The sequence below is a fragment of the Bemisia tabaci genome, chromosome 2 (genome assembly GCF_918797505.1).
Source record: "Bemisia tabaci chromosome 2, PGI_BMITA_v3".
NCBI lineage: Eukaryota > Metazoa > Arthropoda > Insecta > Hemiptera > Aleyrodidae > Bemisia > Bemisia tabaci.
In genome coordinates, this window is record NC_092794.1 from 17073740 (window position 1) to 17095554 (window position 21815).

General features: G+C 41.8%; 1 protein-coding gene across 17 annotated transcripts in view; it reads right to left on the reverse strand.

Annotated features, from left to right (window-relative positions):
* The window catches only part of sls (sallimus), a 277774-nt gene that overhangs the window by 100017 nt on the left and 155942 nt on the right, over positions 1–21815 (reverse strand). For 14 of the 17 annotated variants that reach the window (XR_011899246.1, XR_011899248.1, XM_072296789.1 and 11 more), the window contains one exon: positions 632–931. The exons of 2 other annotated variants lie outside the window; for them this stretch is intronic. Coding sequence is in view for 12 of the 15 variants with exons in the window: in XM_072296789.1 (XP_072152890.1) it covers positions 632–931 (300 nt within the window). In the remaining 3 variants the exon portion in view is untranslated. Of the gene's footprint in view, positions 1–631; positions 932–3203; positions 20708–21815 lie in introns of those variants that run through there. One more of the 17 variants, XR_011899247.1, reaches the window with a different exon arrangement.

Sequence of the window (21815 nt, forward strand, 5' to 3'; positions counted from 1 at the left end):
TTGCTTAGGTACAGATATGACATAACTGAGACATATGCACAATTGAGCGACAGTCACTATTGAGCGACACCTTCTACAGTTGGACTACATTTTGCAATTAGGGACTGCAATTTCTGGCTCAGTTGAGGAACAACGTATGTACCATTATTTCCCCTAAGCACATAATTTTTTCTACGAAGGAACCGCTTCATGTGGGTAGTTCCTAATTGCAAAATGTAGTCCGGTTTCCCACAAGGTCATGCACACAGGATTTGCATACTTACTCAAGGTCGATAGACCTAGGTCAGTCCGTTGGAAAAGTTGGGTGTGATAATCTCTGCAAATCGGGGGTGAGGGCTGTCCGCGTTGCCAACAGATTCCCCCGATTTGCTTGTCCCACTCTGCTGTTCTACCGATCCGATTACATTGGTCATATGCAGATCGGGAAGATTGGGGAGGAACTATGCAACGGGGCCGCGCAAACGCAAATCGGGAAGATTGGGGAGGAACTATGCAACGGGGCTGCGCAAACGCAAATCGGGGAAACGTTTGGAGTGAAACAGCAAATTGGGAGAATCCATCGCCAGATCGGGAAATTCAAAAGAACGTCTTGCTAACGGACCGACCTAGGTCTATCGACCTAGATACTTACTGATGACGAGGTTGGCTTTGCACTCGGCCCGACCGAAGACGTTGACAGCCTTGATGGAGTATACGGTCTCGTCTAGCTCGGTCACCTCGGAGATGGTGAGGGTAGTGCGACCCGTCTCCGGGTTGAACTCTACGACGTGGGTTTCGTCCGGGACGATTTCCTTCTCGCGGGCGAACCAAAGGACCGTGGGCAGCGGCGAGCCTACAACCACCGCTGTGAGGACCGTCTCCGAGCGCGGCTTGGCCAGCACCGGCTTCAGCGGCTCCGTAAACTTGGGCGCATCGCCCGTCACCTCCGGCTCTGCAAAAGGAAAAAAGAAGTGTGTTACGAAACGTCGATACCCCTTGGAAGTGCTGTACGGTGTCTTCCCGAGTGGAGATAAAAGGGAGAAGCAAGAGAAAAGAGATCGAAATTTTGAAATTAATTTGCCGAGCTGTTACTGGTTACATTATGTCTGCACGGAAGAAGCTAAAGGCACATCGACGGTGAAACTGCTAAAACATATACCTCGTTTACGTTATTTCACAATCTCCGCTCACGGTTTAATATATTACTTGCCCGGATGTGGCTACCGCCACTCATGATCAAAGGAGAACGAATCGACGCTATTGCTTGAGTTTCGCATAATATTACAAGATAATTTTCAGGATATGACGTTGCATATTTTTCCACTGAAAAATACATTATGACAGGAAGTCTGCAGCATCGCTAACAGAGATACATGTTTTGCGGTTTCACTTTCGACGTGTATTTTCTCGAAATCTATACATCGGGAATATTTTTATTCAAAACTGGCCTGGACAGAACATTTTTTTATCAAATTGCACCAATACACCTTACATGCCTTAAATTTTTCGTGCGATATTAAAATGAGTCCTAGAGGAGGATTGATAGGTATGTGCCACTATTAAGGTGAAAGTAGAAACATTTTATTTGAGCTGTTGTGGTTTCAAGTGCTCGGCAATCAAAATAACTCGAGTAACTTTTTAGAGCGAAGACAGTAAATTCTGTGGATGATAAAACGAAATCAGGAATACAAAACTGAGCAGGGAAACCGCTAAGTGGTAGGAGGTATATTAGTGAGCATTGGCAATAATCAAGAAGGCATGCTTTGCGGATAAGCGAACAAATATTTTTATTTTTTCAGACCCATTGTTTGCAAAGATAATCACACACTTTTCACAAAGAGCAACTGATAAGCCTAAAAATGAATATAAATCGAGGCGTTCTAGATACCTGGCAAGGCAACTTGTTGATTCGCGTTAAAATTAGTAGAGCAAAATATTAAAGAGTTCAACGGGTAAAAAATTTGTTTAACAGTTTTAAGTTTTAAGCCTTTGTTACTGAGCTCAATAGGATCCCTCTCCTCCACTGTTGCCAAATAGTGCTGAAAAAGTATCAGAACTTTCCCTCATTTAAACCCATATTAGTAAAATATCGAAAATGCATTGCAAAATTTAGCAATTATTGTGCCCTCCTCCCATCTTACGTCAAATATTGAATGGTGCTGTCAAAATTTCGGGAAGGGATTCTGAAGATGCGAACAAGTGATCTAATGAACAGAAAATGATCAGCGAAGATGTTACTTCTCTTCTTCATGAAATAGTTTCTAAAAACTACGTAATGCCAGTAAATAGACTTCGAAACTTTGAAAGACACCAGCTAGGGAGATTTTTTTTTTTTTTTTGCAACACTGGTAGGGCTGATAGACTTAAATACTTTCCCTGAATTAGACATTTGCAATTCGGTAAGGATACTGAAGATTCCTCTTTCAAAAGAATTAGACCATCTTGACTTTCAAACCTAAATAATATTTTCCTCGGCGAGACCACATTTTGTGTTTGTGTTACAGAAAAACAAAAGCACAAAGTTAAAATCTTATGTTATTTGGTATGAAAAGTTACACAGGAAAAAACAAAAATTGAATATCTATTATGAGTAAGCGCATTTAGAGAGCAAAATTAAATTCGAATTTGAAAAGCAAGGTTTTATGCCATCCTGATATAATACTTGCGGTTGTTAGTGCTGATGACAACAGCACAAACAACCCCTGCAATGAGTCTCACACAAAATACTTTTCCAGCCCGTTTTGCAGGCAGCTGGTTTGCAATTTACATGGGTTATCTGCGAGCACATTGCAAGTTCCCAGCGATCACTACAATTTCCCATAACGGACTCAAAGCGTGAAGAGTAAAATTAAGGATAAAAAAGGTGAAACTTTGAAATTGCCGTGAAAAAAAAATAAAAAAATTGAAGATTATTCATGGCCAAAGGATTACCTTGAAATGAATTTATGGATATAGGATAATCGAAACAGCTAATCAAGTAAAACATTACAGATTACTATCGACTTTGAAAAGTTTTCCTCTTCGACACGAAAAATGAAACATACCACACGTCCAATATTGCTAAGGCAGTTAGTTTTTTCCCCCATCTTTTTGAGATAGGTCACGGTTACTAGGCACTGTTCTGGCAACACGCGAACAAATTAAAGCGAACACAAATTTTATTGTAAATCCAAATTCAAACTCAAATCCACACGCAATCTTCATTTCAATCGCAAAATTGGTACCTAGCAGAATGAGGTTGGCTGTGGAGGTGGCCACGCCTGCCGAGTTAGCCGCCTTACAAGAGTAAACCCCGACGTCCTCCTGTCGGACGGAGTGTATCTTCAGTGTCACGCGGTTCTCCTCTACAATGAATGAGTACTTCTCTGACTTAAAATTTCCAAGCCATTGAAATACCATGTGATCTCGGGGGACGGAACGGCCTCTACCACACATGTAAGTGCACACGGCATATCATGCTCGGTCACGACCGGCTGGAGCCGCTCTGAAAATCGGGGTGCCTGGGTCACCTTCCGGAGGGGAGAAGGCGATTTTCGCCCATCACGCTTTTCAACGAGAAGAGTGTCTTTCTCTTTCTTTTTCTTCTTCTTCGGCTTCTTGTCACTTTCCACTTCTTCGACGGGCTGTTTGTCGATAGGTGCCGGTTTGCCGACTGACAAATCTTTTTCAGGACCAGTATCCTCAGGCTTGTCTTTCTGGATAGGTTTCAGGGAAATGGTTTCGGGTACTTCGTCCTTCCGCGGGCCCTGTTTGTATCTTAAATTGATGTCGGGAATTTCGTCTTCCGGTTTAGGCTTCGGTTTTCCCAAAACCAACGGCTTTTCTTCCGGAGCGGGCGCTTCTGGAGCAGGTTTTTTAGGCTTTTTCTTGGGTTTTGTTACCTCAGGTGATTGATCAGGCGTTTCCTTCTCAGTTACCTCAGGTAAAAGCGTTTCGTCTTCTGGGAACGTTGTTTTGATCGGTTTGATAGGTTTTAGCTTGAAGGTAGCGTCTTCCGCGGGTTTGTCTTCCAGATGAGGGGACGGTTTAAGTTTCTGGGGTTTATCTTCTTCCGGTGGAGCTTCGGGTTTTTCTTTACGTGGGATCTTTTTCAACGTGACAACTTCCGGGAGATCTTCCCCGGGAGGCATTTTGCCTTTGCCTATACGTAGACCTGGCTTCTTTTCGGCTTCATCTTCAGGCTTCGCGGGTTTTTCTGCAGGCTTTGGCACATCCGGCTGCTCTGGCTGATCTTCAGGACGTGGCGTCTCTTCGAATGGTTCAAACTTTTCAAGTTCTGGTAATTCCAATTCAGAGGGCTTGAAACGTCTAGGTTTGGTTCTCCTCACCTTCAGTGCCTCTGCGTAGTTTCGAGATAGTACCCCATTATCTACGTAAATTGGTTCAAGTTCCGATATCTTGGGCTTTTGCTCGGACGGAGGGTATTCTAAACGCACAATTCTACTCTTTAAGAGGATTTTCTCTAATTTCACGGATTCAATTTCTTTCTTTGGTTTTACAGGCGCTTTTTTCAGTTTGATGGTGGCAAAGCTTGGTAAATGATCAACGTCCGTCATTTCTAACTTGGTAGGAGAGACATCCGTTATCTCCATGGGGTGAAGCGTGTACTTCGGTTTTTTCTTTCTCTCGGGAGTTAGTTGAGGGGCAGTTTCCTCTTCAGGGAGTTCTTCTTCTGGTGCTGCTTCTAAAGTTGAGTCATCAGGTTTACTTTCACGGGCTTTTGGCTTCTTTTGTTTCTTCTTCGGCTTCTTGTCACTTTCCACTTCTTCGACGGGCTGTTTGTCGATAGGTGCCGGTTTGCCGACTGACAAGTCCTTCTCAGGACCAGTATCCTCAGGCTTGTCCTTCTGGATAGGTTTTAGGGAAATGGTTTCGGGTACTTCGTCCTTCCGCGGGCCCTGTTTGTATCTTAAATTGATGTCGGGAATTTCGTCTTCCGGTTTAGGCTTCGGTTTTCCCAAAACCAACGGCTTTTCTTCCGGAGCGGGCGCTTCGGGAGCAGGTTTTTTAGGTTTTTTCTTGGGTTTTGTTACCTCAGGTGATTGATCAGGCGTTTCCTTCTCAGTTACCTCAGGTAAAAGCGTTTCGTCCTCTGGGAACGTTGTTTTGATCGGTTTGATAGGTTTAAGCTTGAAGGTAGCGTCTTCCGCGGGTTTGTCTTCCAGATGAGGGGACGGTTTAAGTTTCTGGGGTTTATCTTCTTCCGGTTGAGCTTCGGGTTTCTCCTTACGTGGGATCTTTTTCAACGTGACAACTTCCGGGAGATCTTCCCCGGGAGGCATTTTGCCTTTGCCTATACGTAGACCTGGCTTCTTTTCGGCTTCATCTTCAGGCTTCGCGGGTTTTTCTGCAGGCTTTGGCACATCCGGCTGCTCTGGCTGATCTTCAGGACGTGGCGTCTCTTCGAATGGTTCAAACTTTTCAAGTTCTGGTAATTCCAATTCAGAGGGCTTGAAACGTCTAGGTTTGGTTCTCCTCACCTTCAGTGCCTCTGCGTAGTTTCGAGATAGTACCCCATTATCTACGTAAATTGGTTCAAGTTCCGATATCTTGGGCTTTTGCTCGGACGGAGGGTATTCTAAACGCACGATTCTACTCTTCAGAAGGATTTTCTCTAATTTCACGGATTCAATTTCTTTCTTCGGTTTTACAGGCGCTTTTTTCAGTTTGATGGTGGCAAAGCTTGGTAAATGATCAACGTCCGTCATTTCTAGCTTGGTAGGAGAGACATCCGTTATCTCCATGGGGTGAAGCGTGTACTTCGGTTTTTTCTTTCTCTCGGGAGTTAATTGAGGGGCAGTTTCCTCTTCAGGGAGTTTTTCTTCTGGTGCTACTTCCGGAGTTGAGTCATCAGGTTTACTTTTACGCGCCTTTGGTTTTTTTGCTCTCTTTTTCGAGCCCACTGGTAGCGGAATTTGACTTGTAACTTCATCTTTTGATTCTGTGGGGGACATTTGATCAATAGGACCAATCTCAGAGTCTAATTCTTCCAATGAGGCACCTTCAGGCACTTCTTCCTTCGGCAGTGAGGCTACATCTTCATCCTCTGACTTCTTTGCTCCTGACATGGGACTTTCGTCTTCACTCGAGGACTTCAATTGTTCGGTATTTTCTGGCTGCAGACTTCCTTCCTGAGCTTCGCTATCAAGCCTGGCAACAGGTATTTTAGAGGGTTTTTTCTTCTTTGATTTCTCTTTTGTTGGTCTTGCTTTAAATTTGTCTAAATCAATCTCTTCATCGTCACTCTTTCTACCTACAGGTGTTAATTTTTCCACTGTCAAGTCTTTTTCAGCGTCATCTTTTTCCAATTTTGGTTTCTTGATCGGTTTTAGCACAATCGTTTCTGGTATATGTTTTTCGGGCGGACCTTGCTTTTTTCGAAGATTGATACTTGGATGTTCTTCCTCGCCTTTCTTCTTCGGTTTAGCGAATATAAGAGGCTTTGTCTCCGGTTGGGAATCTTCCAATTTCGGTTTCTCTACTTGCTCTTTGGATTTGTGGGGCGCAGGCGTTTCTTCTTCTGGAAAAACTGCAGTTTCATCAGGTATGGGAGTTTCATCAGGTGAGTGAGAAGTATCTACTTTGTCTATTGGTTTCAGCTTGAATTCAAAATCTTCCGGATGTTTATCAACAACTGATGGGACTGATTTTAATGTCTGCGGTACGGTTTCATCTGACTTCTCGGAGGGCTTTTCTTTGGTAGGTATTTTACGAAGGGTGACTTCTTCAGACTGGGCAATTTCCTTTGGAATTTTACCTTTCCCGATTTTTAGTTTTGTTGCCAGGGGCAATTTTTCTTCTTTCTCACTTGGTTCTTTTTTCGGCTTGAGTTCTCCTAGTTCTTGGGGTGATTTTAGTACAGGAGTTTCTTCATAGGGCGTATATTTATCTAGGTCTGCCAAGTCCGATTCGGAGGGCTTAAAACGACGAGGTCTTTTCTTTTTCAATTTTAAGGATTCTTCGACATTCCGAGATAAGACACCATTATCTACAAAAACGGGCTTCAAATCTTCTACCTTCAAATGCTTAATCGACGGAGGGTACGGAACCCTTGTAAGTCTACTTTTTAATAAAATTTTCTCCACTGACACGGACTTTCGATCTCGAGGTCGTTGAATGGGAGCCTTTTTTAACTTAATTTCGGCAAATAATGGCACTGCACTAATATCTGAGATTTTTGGTTTCTTGGGACTTATTTCTTTCTTCTTCAGAGGGAGCAATTGAAGATCCGACGGTTTTTCTGGTTTAAGAACGTCTGGTAATTCTGATTCCTGAGAAGTTGACGCAGGAATTTCTTGTTCGATAACAGTGATAACCTCCTCTTCATGAGGTGTTTTCTTTGTTTTCCTGCGAATTTTCTTCTTTTTACCTAATTTATCAGTCAGCACTTTCTCTTCTACTAAAATGGGAATACCCAATTCGTCTAACTCGACAACTGGCATTGCTTCGATTACTTCAGATTCTTGCAACTCTTCAGGAATTATTTCAACGGCGTCTTCTGTATCAGCTTCATGAACTGGTAGTTCTTCAATCACTACATAATCAAGTCCATCCTTCCGAACCTTCTTTGTTCTTTTTTGCTTCACCTGTTTCATTCCCTTCTCGTCAACTTCAGAGACGGTCTCAATTTTTTCGATTACTTCTTCTACGGGTCCTATCTTCGATGGACTCGTTTTATCTTCAGAAAATTCGCTAACCTCTGATTGTTTAATGACCTCTTCGGTGACAGTGGTGGTTTCTTTTCCATCTTTGACAGTTTTCTTTACCTTTTTACGCAAAATTTTTTTAGGCAACGTTTTCAGTGGAGTCTCCTCTTCTGGCGCGTGACGTAATGAGTCTGTATGAGTTGCAGGCGTTTCGATTAGATCATCTGGAATTTCTTCTACCGTGGGTTGCTGTCTTTCTTCACTAAAACACCTTTCGGATACTTCATCGGTCACATCAGTTATTTCTGGCTGGTCAACAAATTTGTGCTCAACTTCAACGACCTCTTTCCCGTTCTGAATTGATTTTTTAACTTTCTTCTTGACAAATTTCTTCCTACCAGATTCGTTAGTGTCGGTAATTGTCTCGGTGTTAGCATTCTCATTATCCTCATCGGATGGTTGCTCCACTACAGGTTGAGCGTCTTCGGGACCTTCAACTGGACCCTCAGTAATGTCCTCGGGATGTTCATCAAAGGTAACTTGCTTCACTTCCTCCTCAGTAATAAGAATGACGTCTTTATCGTTTTGGACTTTTTTCTTGATCTTCCTCTTTATTAGTTTTCTATTTCCCGACACGTCAAAAACTGGCTTGATTTCGACAACGACTGGCATATTCATTTCATCAAATTCAACTACTGGTATAGTAGCAATAATATCGAGAGGACCTGTGAAATATGGCGCAGCCTCGTCAGTCAACTCAGTAATTTCCGGGCCGCGTGATGGAATTTCTTCTGTAACTACGGTTTCTCGCCCTCCTTTTTTTATCTTCCTCGTACGTTTTGTAATTACTTTTTTTCGACGTCTTTCATCAACTCGCAATAATGATTCTTCTTCTATTTTATTCTTATCCAGCGAAGTCAATTCTTCGACTAGCTCATGTGGCGCTATTTTCGTGATATCTTCTTCAACAATAGAGACAGATTCCGTACCATGCTCTTTTATTTTCTTCGTCTTCTTGCGCACGATTTTCTGTCGACCAACATTGTCAACAAAAGATTTGACTTCAACTACCGACGGAGTTCCTTTTTCATCGAATTCTACGAAAGGAATTGCTTGGATGAACTTAACGGACGGCAAAGTGGGTACAATTTCATCAGTCATGTCAGCGATATTCGGTTGCTTTATTTCCGTCTCTTCCACAGTTTCAGTTTCTTTTCCATCCTTCTTCATTTTTTTCGTTCTTTTTCTCACAACTCTGCGTCCACCCTTTTGGTCATCAAAAATAAATGTTTCAACTTTAGTTACAACAGCCTCTTCTATCGTAGCTTCCTCTACAGCGGACTCCAGTTGTTGCTCATCCGGTTGCATTAAAGGTTGCACTTCTTCATCAAAAATTTCAGATGTCGACGGCTGTTTTATTTCCTCTTCGGTGATAGTAATGATCTCCTTCCCGTTCTCGGTGGTCTTCTTTGTTTTCTTACGAACCACTTTTTTCTGACCGAATTTATCGATGAAGGATTTGACCTCGACAACGGTGGGAGCACCACTATCATCCCTCTCGATCACAGGCTTAGCCACGGTTAAATCACTACCTGGTAAACTGGGTGCAAGTTCATCTAAGACATCATTAATCTCAGCATTGTCGATAGGCACTTCCTCTACTAATTCAGTTACACGACCATCTTTTACTATCTTCTTCTTTCGCTTCTTAATTATTTTTTTACGTCCAGTTTCATCAACTTGAATAGTTGTCTCAACTTTCACCACTTCCGCTTCATCATAATCAGATTGTTCGGGTTTCATTACTACATCTGAAGGGCATTCTTCAACTTCTTCTGGAGCCAAATGGGATACATCTTTGGACCTAGGAGACTCATGAGTCTTGAGTTTCTTTTTCTTTTTATCAGGAGTATCCGTAATTTTCTTCGGTTTAATTTCCTCGGCATCCGATGGGACTTCGAAGGGACTAGGTTTACCAATTGAAATATCTCTGCCTGGCAACGTATCATCCACTTTTTCTTTCTCAAATGGTTTAAGTATTATGGAATCTGGTGCATCTTCTCGTGGTGGGCCTTGCTTCTTCTTAAGTTTCAGAACTTTAGAATCTTCGTCCGGTCCTGCCTTTGGTTGTCCCAGTACAAGCGGTTTGTCCTCAGGCTGTTGATCAGCCTCAGGGACTTTGGCTCTTTTTCGCCCCATTTTGTCTGGTTTGAGCGGATATCCTTCTGACGGCTTCATTTCCTCTGGGCTAGTCGGTTTCTCATCCATCTGATGCTTGGTCTCAATTTTATCGAACGGTTTAAGAGTAATATTAACATCATCACGAGGAGTTTCTTCAATTGTTCGTGACGGTTTGAGATTCTGGGGTTTTTCTTTACCTAAAGATACCTCAGATTTCTCTTTTGGAGGTATTTTTTTCAATGTTACTTCCTCAATATTTGAATCTTTGACAGGGATTTTCCCTTTTCCGAGTACAAGTTTTGGGCTTAGTTGAGCCCCTTCTTTTGGCTCAACTTCATCTGGTTTGGACTTTCGATCTTCAAGAATGTCCGGAATCTCCTTAGCTGGCTCATCTACAAAGGGTGTATATTTTTCAAGCTCTGCAGTATCTACTTCAGATGGCTTGAAGCGTCTGGGCTTTTTCCTCCTGAGCTTTAACGATTCTTCTACGTTTCGGGATAAAACTCCATTGTCCACGAAAACTGGTTCCAACTCTTCGACGGTGAGGTGTTTGATAGACGGTGGATACTCGATTCTAGTTATTCTACTTCTGAGTAAAATTTTTTCAATAGAGACTGTCTTTTGAGTTGTGGGACGTTTAACTTGAGCCTTTTTCAATTGAATATCTGCAAACAGAGGGACTTGGCTAATATCAGCGAATTTTGGCTTTTTTGGACCAGCCTCTTTCTTTTCAATAGGTTGTAACTTGACGTCAGACGCTTTTTCAGGCTTTGAAGAATCATGTGAGGATACAATTTCTGAAACGGGTCGTGAAATTTCTTCCTCGACGACAGAGATTATAGTTTTTCCATCTACTTTGGATTTTTTCGTTTTTCTTCGAAGCTTTTTCTTGTTGCCAAGTTTATCATAAAATACCTTTTCTTCAACTAAGATGGGTGCGCCCATTTCGTCTGACTGTATGTTGGGTACAGCATGAACGAGGTTCGAAACGTCCTCTGGTACATCATCGAACAGCGAAGGCGTGTCGGGAATATGAACTGGGACATCTTCAACGACTATTACTTCTTCGTTATCTTTCTTTACTTTTTTAGCCTTCCTACGTTTGACTTTCTGCGGTCCCCGTTCATTAACATCTATTAGAGTTTCAACCTTTGTAACAGTAACCTCATCAGGGTAAGCATCTTCTGAAGTAAGGGGAACTTCGGAGGATTCAATAGGTTTTGTAGCATCAGGTACAGTATCAGAAGGAATCGGAACTTCCTCTTCGATAATAGAGACTACTTCGTCCTTCCCGTCTACCATTTTTCGAGTCTTCTTACGGATAACTTTCTTTTTTCCTGATTTATCAACGTAAGCTTTCACCTCAACTAGCGTAGGAACACCTTTCTCATCAAGTTCCACGGATGGTGTCGCCTTAATAACTTCATTCTGAATACAATCCGGAACCATTTCATCTAGAACATCTGAAATTAGAGGTAGACTAACCTGCTTTTCTTCGATTACGTCAATTTCAACTCCATTTTGAACGACCTTTTTTTTCCTTTTTTTGACGACTCTTTTATGACCTGCATCATCAATTTTTATGGTGGTCTCAACACTTGTAACACATTCATCTTTTTTAGGAACTTTTAGAACCGAAGCTGTATCTGAAGGTGCTACTTCGAAAGGAAGAGACTTGTTTATTTCGTCTTGTAACTCTAAGACTGTTGGTCGTGTTATTTCTTCTTCAACAAGGGTTTTCGTCACTTTCCCATCGATAATTGTTTTCTTCGGTTTCTTTCGGATGGTTCTTGCGCGTCCATTTTCATCTATAAACGTTACAACTTGGGTAGGCGCTGCAGACTCTTGCGGGAAGATGTCTTCCTCTTCTGGCTCAGAGAAACCTTTCAATGGTTTCTTCTTCTCTGGAGATTTTACGGGTCTATCTTTTTTATCCTTGACCAAAGATATTTTTTTCACGGGGTGATCGGTTTCTTCCGGCTTGCTATGTGGAATTGCAGGTTTATCGAAAGATTTCTCTGGCTTTATTGCGCTTCTAATTTCGTCGGGAAGTTCTGCTATTTCAGGCTGTTTGAGGAACTCTTCGACTATATGTAAAACTTCTTCACCATTTTTCGCACACTTTTTAGATTTTTTGCGGACAACTTTCTTACGCCCAGTTTTGTCTAAAAATGCCTTGACTTCAACAACAGTTGGCACACCCTCATCATCGAACTGGATAACAGGCTTTGCTTTGATGAGCTGTAAATCAGGGAGAACTGGGGCTAACTCATCTGATATCTCGGTGATTTCGGGTTCCTGAATGTATTCTTCCTCCACAACTACTTTTTCTACACCATCTTCCAAAATATTCCTCTTTCTTTTCTTCACGATTTTTTTCTTCCCACTTCTGTCAAGTGTTACAATCGTTTCAATCTTAGTAACGGTAGTTTGCTCTTCTGGTTCTTCTTCCACTCGTGGCTCTAACGATTTCAGAGACAGGTGTTTCAGCGGGTGAGTCACATCGTCATCCAATCCTTCTACTACAGGTTGCTTCAATTGCTCTTCAACGATAGTTATTATTTCCTTTCCAGCTATTAATTGTTTCTTAGTTTTCTTTCGCACGATTTGTTTCTGTCCGGTTTCGTCAATAAATGATTTTACTTTAACGATACATGGCGTTCCTTGATCGTCAAATTCAACTGTCGGTGTTAATTCGACGACATCAGTGGTAGGCATTTCGGGTAACAATTCGTCTACTCTTTCTAGACTTTCAGGTTCTTCAAACATCTTTTCCTCCATGGTTTCCAGTACCTTGCCGTCTTCGGATACCTTTTTCTTTTTTCTTCTTATTGTTCTTTTTCCGCCTTGGGTATCAATTTCGATTTGAGTTTCAATTTTTTTCACCTCAGTTTTCGATCTGGGTTGAATCGTATATTCCAATACTTCAGAAGGAATGTTCTGAATGGAGAGCGGCTCGACGCTATCGGTCAAAACTTCCTCAGTTATAGACACCACTTCCTGACGCCCATGGACGGATTTCTTAACTTTCCGCTTAAGACTTTTGGGGCGTCCAAGACTATCAATGACAGGCTTGATTTCTACTATCATTGGTATGTCTTTCTCATCATATTCTACATGAGGCACAGCCTCCAACGCAAGCATATCTAATGTGGTTTCGTCTGCTATTTCAACAATTTCCGGCTTTTCGGCCAACATCTCTTCAGTGACGATAGTTTCTTTTTTATCTTTGACGATTTTCTTAGTGCGTTTGCGAATCGTCTTTTGATTACCACTTTCGACGACTCGTGTTAAGGCTTCTTGGACGGGTGAATTTTCGACGGCAGCCAATTCAGCGATTACATCCTCAGGGGCACATTCTGTTAGATCTTCTTCCGTTATGGTAACAGTTCCTGCTCCATCACCAATGTCTCTAACGGTCTTTTTACGGACAATTTTTTTACGGCCCGTTTTGTCAATAAACGACTTAATTTCTACTACTGCTGGTGTTCCTGACTCAGTAAATTCGATATACGGAACTATTCGAGTGCAATCAACATCTGGGGTAAAAAAAGATGTAGTTGGGGCCAACTCATCGCAGATGTCACTGATGACTGGCTGAAAAATATTTTTTTCTTCGACAGTTTCAATTTCACTTCCATTTATTATTTTCTTCTTTGTTTTCCGTTTGACAACACTGGTTTGATCTTTTGGTCCGATCTGTACGACGGTTTCTATCTTTGTAACAACCGTTTCTCCGAGTGTTGCATCTTGTTCCACGGGCTTTACATCTTTTGGACTTCGAGGAGTTAACTCTTTGACTGTTGAATCTGATAAATCGTCCACCACAGGCTGTTTGATCTCTTCCTCGACAATTGTGACGATATCCTCTCCACCATCGGAAGTTCTTTTCGTTTTTTTCCGAACTACTCTCTTACGACCTAAGTCGTCAACAAAAGACTTGGTTTCAACCAGAGTTGGAATACCTTTTTCGTCACGTTCAATTATAGGTTTCGATTTGATGATTTCAGTGTCAGGTAGACTGGGAATAATTTCTTCCAGTAGATCCGTCAACTTGGGTTCATCTATATGTACTTCTTCAACCACTTCTGAGTCTAGGCCATTTTTTTTGACCTGTTTAGTTTTCTTTTTTAGAATTGTTTTTTTACCTTTGTCGTCAATGCGGACAGTAGTCTCTACTTTGGTTAAGATCGTGTCATCATCAGGTACATCCTTCATCACAGGTCTCTTTCTTTTCTCAGCAGTTTCACCAAATGGTTCAACCGTTTCTTGGGGCGTTTCCTCAAATGCGTGTTGTTTAATTACTTCCTCAATAGTCGTTACAACTTCTTTGCCACCCGTTAGAGTTTTCTTCGTTTTTTTCCGAATTGTTTTTTTGCGTCCTTTCTCATCAATGAAGGACTTTATTTCTACCACTATTGGAATGCCTTTTTCATCACGCTCAATTGTAGGCTCTACTTCAACAAATTCTATGGAAGGAAATCCGGGAACAATTTCATCACATAGGTCAGTAAGTTTCGGTTCAAGTATCTGAACTTCTTCTACCACGACTGAGTCCTTGCCGTCTCGTTTGACCTGCCTAGTTCTCTTTTTAACGACGGATTTTTCACCTCGTTCGTCTGTGCGTACGACTGTCTCGACTTTAGTAAGATTATCTTTTTCCCGTTTATCTGGCTTCAAATGGATTATTTCTGTTGTGGTCGGAATTAATGGGTGTGATTCATCAGTTGAAACATCTTCTATTAGAGGCTGTTTCAATTCTTCTTCGACTATTTGTAAAATCTCTTTGCCGTCCTCGGTTGTTTTCTTAGTTTTTTTCCGGACCGTCTTCTTCCGTCCTGATTTATCGATGAACGATTTTACTTCCACTACCGTGGGAGTGCCTTTTTCATCAAGTTCGATCACAGGCTCGGTCTCAATATAATCGATACCCGGAACAAGTGGCAAAATTTCATCTCTGACGTCTATCGTATCAGGATTATCAATTTGAAGTTGCTCCACTACTTCAGTATCTTTACCATCCATCCGAACTTGCTTTAGTCTTTTCTTGAATACTTTCCGCTTACCTTTCTTGTCCGTGCAAACGAGTGTTTCTACTTTGGTCACTATTCCTTCATCTTTCTCTGGCTTCACTTTCTTCACAGATTTTGGACTTTCGAAATCTACATACTCTGGCTTTTCTTCAGATGAAGGTTGCTCTAAATCTTCTTCTACCACTGTAACAATTTCATCTTCACCTTCTAAGACTTTCTTTGATGTTTTACGCACAGTTCTTTTGCGTCCCGTTTTGTCAACAAAATGTTTAACTTCCACAAGTGTACAAAAGCCTTTTTCATCACGTTCAATAACAGGTTTCGATTTTAAAAGTTTAAAACCTGCAGCAAGGGGCACAATCTCATCCGCGACATCAGCAATTTCAGGGTTTTCAAGTTCTACTTCTTCTACAACTATTGACTCTTTACCGTCTTTGGATATCTTCTTCGTTCTTTTCTTTGTGACCTTTTTCCGACCATTTTTCTCAGATCGAATGCTCGTTTCAACCTTAATAGTCACCGAATCATGTTTTGAAATCTCGAGTGGATAAGGCGTAGTACCTTCCTCTGGCAGAGAACCATGAGGCTGACAAGTATCCATTAGCTGTTCAGCGAATGGCTGTTTCAATTCTTCTTCAACAATAGTCAAAATCTCTTTCCCACCTTCGACAGTTTTCTTCGTTTTCTTACGAATAATCTTCTTGCGTCCTTGTCCATCAACGAAAGATTTAACTTCAACTACAGTAGGTACATTCTTGTCATCTAATTCAATTGCTGGTTTAGCCTCCTCAACCACTAACCCAGGGAAAGAAGGTATCAGCTCATCAGTTATATCAGTCAAGTCAGGTCGATGAATTTGAACCTCCTCTACAAGTGTAGTCTCTTTGTCACCTTTCAAAACTTTCTTTTTCTTTCTTTTGGAAACTTTTTTATTGCCACTTTCATCTATCTGGACGACGGTTTCGATTCGAGTGACGTAATTGTCATCCGATGGTTGGTCATCGAGTTCCTGGGCTTGAATTTCAGTCTCAGCAGTTTCCTCTGGCGCCGATGGAGATTTCTCGGACATTGGAATCGGTTCAACGCTCATTTCTTCCGACGATATACTAGGTGAAGAAGTTTTAGGTTTCTTCCTCTTTTTATCGGGAAAGACTGGTATTTCTCGCGGCGACAGTTCCTCAACGTCACTGGTTCCATCACTTGGCTTTGGCTTTCCGACGGATAGTTCTTTTTCTGGCTTATCTCTCTCATTCTTATCCTTCGGAAATGGCTTTAGCTTTACTTCATCGGGAAGATTATCCTTCGGAGCTCCTTGTTTGTACTTAAATTTTACATCTGGACTGTCCTCTTCCGTTTTAGGCTTAGGTTTCCCATACACTAGGGGTCTTTCTTCAGGTTGCGGAGTCTCTTCAGGAATATTATCACGTATTTTTTTCGGTCTCGTAAGGCCTTTCTCTTTAGAGGAAGGTTGTTTTTCTTCCACCGTTAAATTTGGAAGATCGTCAGGACGGAAAACAGTTTCAGTTTCGTCTAAAGGTTTTAAGCCAGAATCTGCGTCCTCGCCAATTTCATTTTTTATTAACGATGGGGGACTGGGTTTAGTAGGTTTTTGCTCCTTGGGTGAAACATCTTCTATTTTTCGTTCTGGTATTTTCTTCAGTTTCACTTTTTCTTCAGCTTTTTCATCGTCAGGAACTTTCCCTTTCCCAATGAGCAACTTGCGGCCGTCAGAGGGTTGCTCTTTTTCTTTAACAGGAGCTTTGCGAGGCTTTCGATCTTCCACGGTTTTCTCTTCTTCATCAAGAGGATGGTCTTCAAAGGGAGTGTATTTTTCTAATTCGACTGAATCTGACTCTGACGGTGAGAAACGTGAGGGTTTCTTCCTCTTGACTTTCTTGGCTTCCTCAATATTCCGCGACAACGTCCCGTATTCGATAAAAACAGGTTTTAGTTGTTCTGAGATCGGATATAATAGAGCCGGAGGATACTCAACAATTACTTTCCTACTTTTAAGATGGACCGGCTCAATCGAAACGGGTTGCTTCTCTTTTGCAAATCTGGGAGCGACTTTTTTCAACTTGACGCCAACGAAAGGGGGTGTGTCTTTTTGCGGCGAATCACCGGTCTCTTCCGATGGAATAACCTTTTGAGGTTTGGGCGGTTTTACATCTGATACTTTAGCTTCAGATTCTAGTGAGCTAGGTAGCACTTCAGTGACTTTACTTGTATCAGCCTGTTCTTTTGTTGGTGTTTCTTCAGGCAAGCTCGGTTTCCCTCGTTTTATTTTCGGTTTTTTATCAACTTTCTCGCTTAATTTTGTAGAGCTTACTTCTTTGGGTGAAAGTTGTTCAGGAGAAGACAATTCTTCCGAAGTCTGCAACTCAGGAGCATCTTTTGATTTTGTTTCCGTTAAGGATGGAGCAAGAATGGCCTCTTCTGCCTTTTCAATGTGTTCTGGTCTAAACTGGCTGCTAGACGGCGTAGTGGTTTTTTCCATCGTAACAGGTTTTTCTTCGGGAGCCCCAAAAGGTCGCATTTTCAGATCTTCGTCATCCAAAGAAGGTCTAGGTCTTCCGAGTAACTGCGGGAGTGCTTCTTCTGCAATTTCAAGTGCTGGACTTTTATCAACTTGTCCTGCGACTGAGGGACGCTTCTTTTTCCTCCATGAAGGAATAAATGATGTTTCAGGTACATTTTGCTCAGAAGGAAGATCTTTACTTACTTCTGGAGTGGCATGAAAAGCGTCAATTACTTTTACGGGTTCAACTAATTCAACGGACTTACTTAAAAATTCTGCATCTGAAGGAAAAGATTCCTGTTTCAAAGCTTCTAACGCTTCTTCAGCAGAATCAACGGGTTTTTCACCGGATGTCTTGCCACGTTTCTTTTTCTTTATAAGTCTGATTTTGATGATTGGCAGATTGTCATCTGTATCACTCAATTCAGGTATTCCAGTCTCCTCGACTACGGACTTCTTAGGCCCCTGAATGACCGGCTTTAATTTGACCGTTTCCAACGTCTCCCTTGGAATTTCTTTCTTTTCGAACTTCCGTGGTTTGAGCTGCACTTTTTCCTCAGTCCAAGGAACTGTTTTTTGTTCCAAAGGTTGGTCTTCGCCGTAAGGTATTACAAGATTCCCGTCTAACACTCCATGGGGGGCCGAGACGTCAATAGCGGGCCGTGATTCTCCCTGTGACTTTTCAGTTTTACGTTTTGTCTGCGATTCAGGCCTTATTTTTTCTTCCATCCACGGTCGTGGTGTTCTTTCGGTTAAAGATTTCATTCGTTCGGGGCTATGTTCTTCGAGCTTTCCTACATCTGGTATTACATCAGGAGCTTCGTCAGCTCTGTCCTCAATTTTCTGTTCATGAGTTTTTGACATTTCACTAATACGGGGTTGAGGCTGCACTTTCTTGGGCCTCCTCCACGGTGCTATCGTGGTGTCTGGTAAATCTGATTCAGCGATTTCTGAAGGAGCAGTGGCCTTGACTCCTTCGGTCTGTTCATTTGGTTTGGTTTCCAGAGGTGAAGTAACTGTTTCGCTTGATGGAAGGCTTGGCCTCTTCCTCCTCCATGGAGCTACGGATGTTTTTTCTTCAACCGTTGAAGATGATACACCAGGTCCGTCAGGTTTTTCCGGTCCTTCGATCTTCGGTTGTTTCAAGTTATCTGCAGCGCTGCCTTGCGTTAGCTCAACAGGTTGGGGGACGTTTTTGTTTATGAGAAGATTTTCAGAGGAATCCTTTCTTTCTGATGGTTTCTTTTTCCTCCAGTCGAGTAGTTCAGTTTGCTCAGATATTTCGAACTGTTTGGCATCTGATGATTTTCTTAAGATATTTTCTGATGGCGTGTCCTTCGGTTTGTGCTTTTCTTTTAGAGCAATAACATTTTCTGATGAATCGCGTCTATAGGTTCGGGTTTTCTTCCGCCAATCTTGGATCTCCGTCTGATCAGACACTTCCAATAATTTTTCACCATCAACATCATCTTCCGACCGTGGTAAGTTTTTCAAGTCCAACAAATTTTCAGATGAATCTCTTCTTTCTTTACGGTGTTGTTTACGCCAATCCAACAATTCTGTCTGATTTGAGACTTCAAAAACGTTGTCCTGCTTTTCTGTCTGCGAGGTCTTCTGCTTCGCAACAAGCTGTGATTTGGAAATGTCTTCTGCTTTGGTCTGCCATGGGTATTTGTCTTTGATTACTTCCTCCACGTTCAAAAACGATTCTTTGGACTTGACCGATTTGAGGGTAACTTTTTCAATCGTCTCTTTACTGGGCTTTCGCTTCTGCGTTTCAACTTTTTTCAGATTAACCACCTCTTTCGTCCAAGGCTGCGTCTGATTGGTCGGTAACTCGCTGACAGGTCCCTCGGGGATCTGTTCTTTCATTTCGATTGTCTTTTCAGTTTTCTTTAAAGTAACAGTCTCCATTTTTTCTTTCGTTAAGTCCTTTTTCGGTAATGTGGTCTTTTTTAATTTGATATTTTCTTCCTTCCACTGTCTTGGCGCGCGGTATTCTTCCGTCACTTCTTCCGCCAAATCTACGTCAGTTTCATCAGTTTTAGCTTTTTTAATGACTTTTTTCAAGTCTTGCTTCAGAGACTTGTACAATTTTGCCGGAGAAATGTCGGATTTCGATGTTGTTTCCTCTTCGATCCTCACTACTGCCGTATCATCACTAGTTGACCTCAACTGAACTTTCTCAACAGTCTCGTGAACTATTGGCCTTTTTTGTGTCTTTGTTTGTTTCAGTGTGATGGGTTCTTGAGTCCATGGTATGACTTGAGACTCCTCTCCTTCTTCTTCAGGGATCATAGGCACTGTTTGGGAGCCTCGCCTGACTGGTTTCAAGGAAACTGCCTCCAATTTCTCTTTCTCGATCTCCTTTTTTTCGCTGATTATTTTCTTCAGTGATACAGGAGTTTGAACCCACTCCGGAACGCCTGTTTCTGCTTTATGGCGCACCTCTTCTATTTCTGATTCAATTGTTGCGTAATCATAGGATTTCCTTCTGACAGGTTTTAAACTATCCTTCAATGTATCATCTACATGAGCTTTTTCCGATACCGGCCCTTTCAATTCCATTTCCGCGATTTTTGTCGAAGCCTTCTTCATGACGTGCTTCAGCTCCATTTTGTCTAGCTTTTCTTTGTGACTTTTTCTCTTCTCAACGGTTACCTTCTTCAAAGCAATGGGTTTGTCCGAGAACGGAATTTTTCTGACCCTTTTGTCTTCGTCTTCTTCCTCTTCTTCAACTTTTTCCTTCATTTCTGTGTCTTCAATTGTGATTTCTTCGAAAGTTAAAGATTTCCGCCTAATTCGTTTTAAGTCGAGCTGTTTAAGCTCTTTCTCAAGTTCTGGACTTTCCGGTTTTTTCTTTTCAACGCTGATTTTCCGCAGCGAGATTGGCTCTTCAATCCATGGAACTACCTTGACATCTTCCGTCTCCGTTAGAGATCCTCTTCGGAGCTCTCCTTTCAACTCCTTTCGAGTTTCAGTCTTCCTTAAAGTGACCTTCTCTTCAGTCCAAGGAATAGGTTGACGCCTATCATGGAGAGAACTATCCCGCGGAACAGTTGAGGTTCCTTTACGACGCATTTCGAGGGATCTACTCCTACTGCCGCGCCTCCACGGCGCACCCGCGGAGTATGCCCGGCCACGACGTGAAGTCTTCCGCCAAGGTAAAGTATAATCACCAAAAGGAAGAAATATTTCGCCTACCATTTCTCGCGGTATTTCGCTTAATGCACCTTTCATTACGGGCACTTCCGGTTTCGGAGATTTTCCCGGCACCCCGCTCATAGCACTTACCTCCCCGAGATCACTTTCGTCGAACACCTCGAAGTCGTGCGACACTCCTTCCCTTCCTGAAAGTAAAATGTTCGTCAGGAGTCTGGGCGGCATACATTTATTTGGACACCACGCGAAAACACGAAACACAACAGAGAACAGATAGTGACAATTACACTAGATCTAAATACATAATACATGAGAATAATCAAAAGTTAAATGAGATTTCATTGAAGTATAATCCAAAGTTTTCCACACTTATAGGTACTAGACGGAGCACCTGCAAAAAGGAAAAGAGGGAGGGATAACCATCTGAGAACTTAATTAAGAGGAAAGATGCCGAAAAATTCGACAAAAAAGTATTTGCACGATTTAGAACTCCTCAATGTACTTCAGTCTGTGTCGCACTAATAATAGAGAGGAACAACAAAAAAACGAACTGGATGTCGTGGAATACTCTTTCGAGTATCTATGCGCTCAGGAAATATAAAAAAAAAGAAAAGAAAAAAAAGAAGAAGAAACATTAAAACACACTAACCAAATGAAGGCAACGATATAAATCCATGTAATGGGTCCAGAAATTCGCTGTTACTATCAGACTATGAGTCATGGCTCCATTTTTTTTCTTTTATTTCTTTTTTCTACGGTGCTGTGAAGTCCTTTATTCCAGAGTTAAATACTGCGGCCTTAGAATAGTTTTTAGTTGTTGTCAGAGAGATAATGTAAGTTGGAGGGGAGTGTTAGTGTTGTAAAGGAGGTTGTGCACATCTACATATTTATGCGTTGGACTTTCAAATTTTCAAGGATTATTTAGGAAGACTATTTAAAATCTATTTCACCAGACCAACTCGTCAGTCGCATGAAAATCTGTCGCCCTCGCCACCTCTGGGATTCAAACCCGGGTCTTAGCTCCACAAGATTGTGACAGAATATCAGTGGAAAGTGAGTGAGAAGCTAAGTGAGAGACAGCGATAAGATACGGGTGCAGACAATTCTCTATCATGATTCACATTTCATGTAAAATTCAGCCAAATTATATCGCGGCGCAAAATTTGATAAAATTAAGCATGGCTTTTTTCTTATTGAATTGTTATATGAAACTTAATATTGCCTTTTTAAGGTAACTTTTGGCGAAGATTTATTTGAAAATTCACTTTAAATAAGTCGGAATTATTGCTCCTCTGA